The sequence below is a fragment of the Egretta garzetta genome, unplaced genomic scaffold, assembly GCF_000687185.1.
Source record: "Egretta garzetta isolate BGI_Z169 unplaced genomic scaffold, ASM68718v1 scaffold121, whole genome shotgun sequence".
In the NCBI taxonomy this organism is placed as follows: Eukaryota; Metazoa; Chordata; class Aves; order Pelecaniformes; family Ardeidae; genus Egretta; species Egretta garzetta.
Window position 1 is genome coordinate 145,707 of NW_009258479.1, and position 628 is coordinate 146,334.

General features: G+C 68.8%; 1 protein-coding gene across 1 annotated transcript in view; it reads right to left on the reverse strand.

Annotated features, from left to right (window-relative positions):
• CPLX2 (complexin 2) overlaps positions 1–280 on the reverse strand; it is a 1,417-nt gene extending 1,137 nt beyond the window's left edge. Inside the window, exon 1 of the mRNA XM_035899417.1 lies at positions 86–280. Coding sequence (XP_035755310.1) covers positions 86–280 — 195 coding nt within the window. The remainder of the gene's footprint in view (positions 1–85) is intronic.
• Positions 281–628: the final 348 nt, after the last annotated feature.

Below are 628 nucleotides of genomic sequence, written 5' to 3' on the forward strand. Positions count from 1 at the left end.
TCCTCCCCAGCCATGCCAGCTCCCTGTCCCAGCCCCATCCCAGGTGCTGTGGGCAGGGGTGGGTGCAGGGGAGGGGTGTGCCCACCTTGTCGCGGATCTGCTGCCGGACTTTCTCCCGCTCCGCTTCCATGCGGGCGTGCTTGGCTTTCCGCTCCTCCTCCTGCTGGCGCAGAGCCTCCTGCCTCTCTTCCTCCTTCTTCTGCGCATCGGGGTCCTTCTCCTCCTCACCCCCCAGCATCTTCCCCATGTCCTTGGTGGCCCCTGCGCAGCACAAGACCATCGGCCGGTCCCCAAGGGTGCTGCAGCCTGGCATTGGCTGCTGAAGCCCCTGCGGAGGCAGGGAGGGCATGGAGCCCTCCGGCAGGGACGACCTGGGTATTGCAGTCTAACTGATATGGCTTTAACTATGGGGCCAGAGATGCGGGGAGGGGGGGTCCCCTCCAACCTCCCGATGCTGGGGCACACCGGGCAGCCCCGGGGGACCCCCGTGCGCAGGGACTGGGGAAGGGGGAGCTGCGGGCAGGGCGCCTGGCTTTGTGCTTTGGGCTTGGCCCAGGGCGGGATGGGGCAGGGGGATGGCAGTGCTGGGGACGAGGGCAGGCGAGCGGAGGGCTGCCAGGGGACCCTG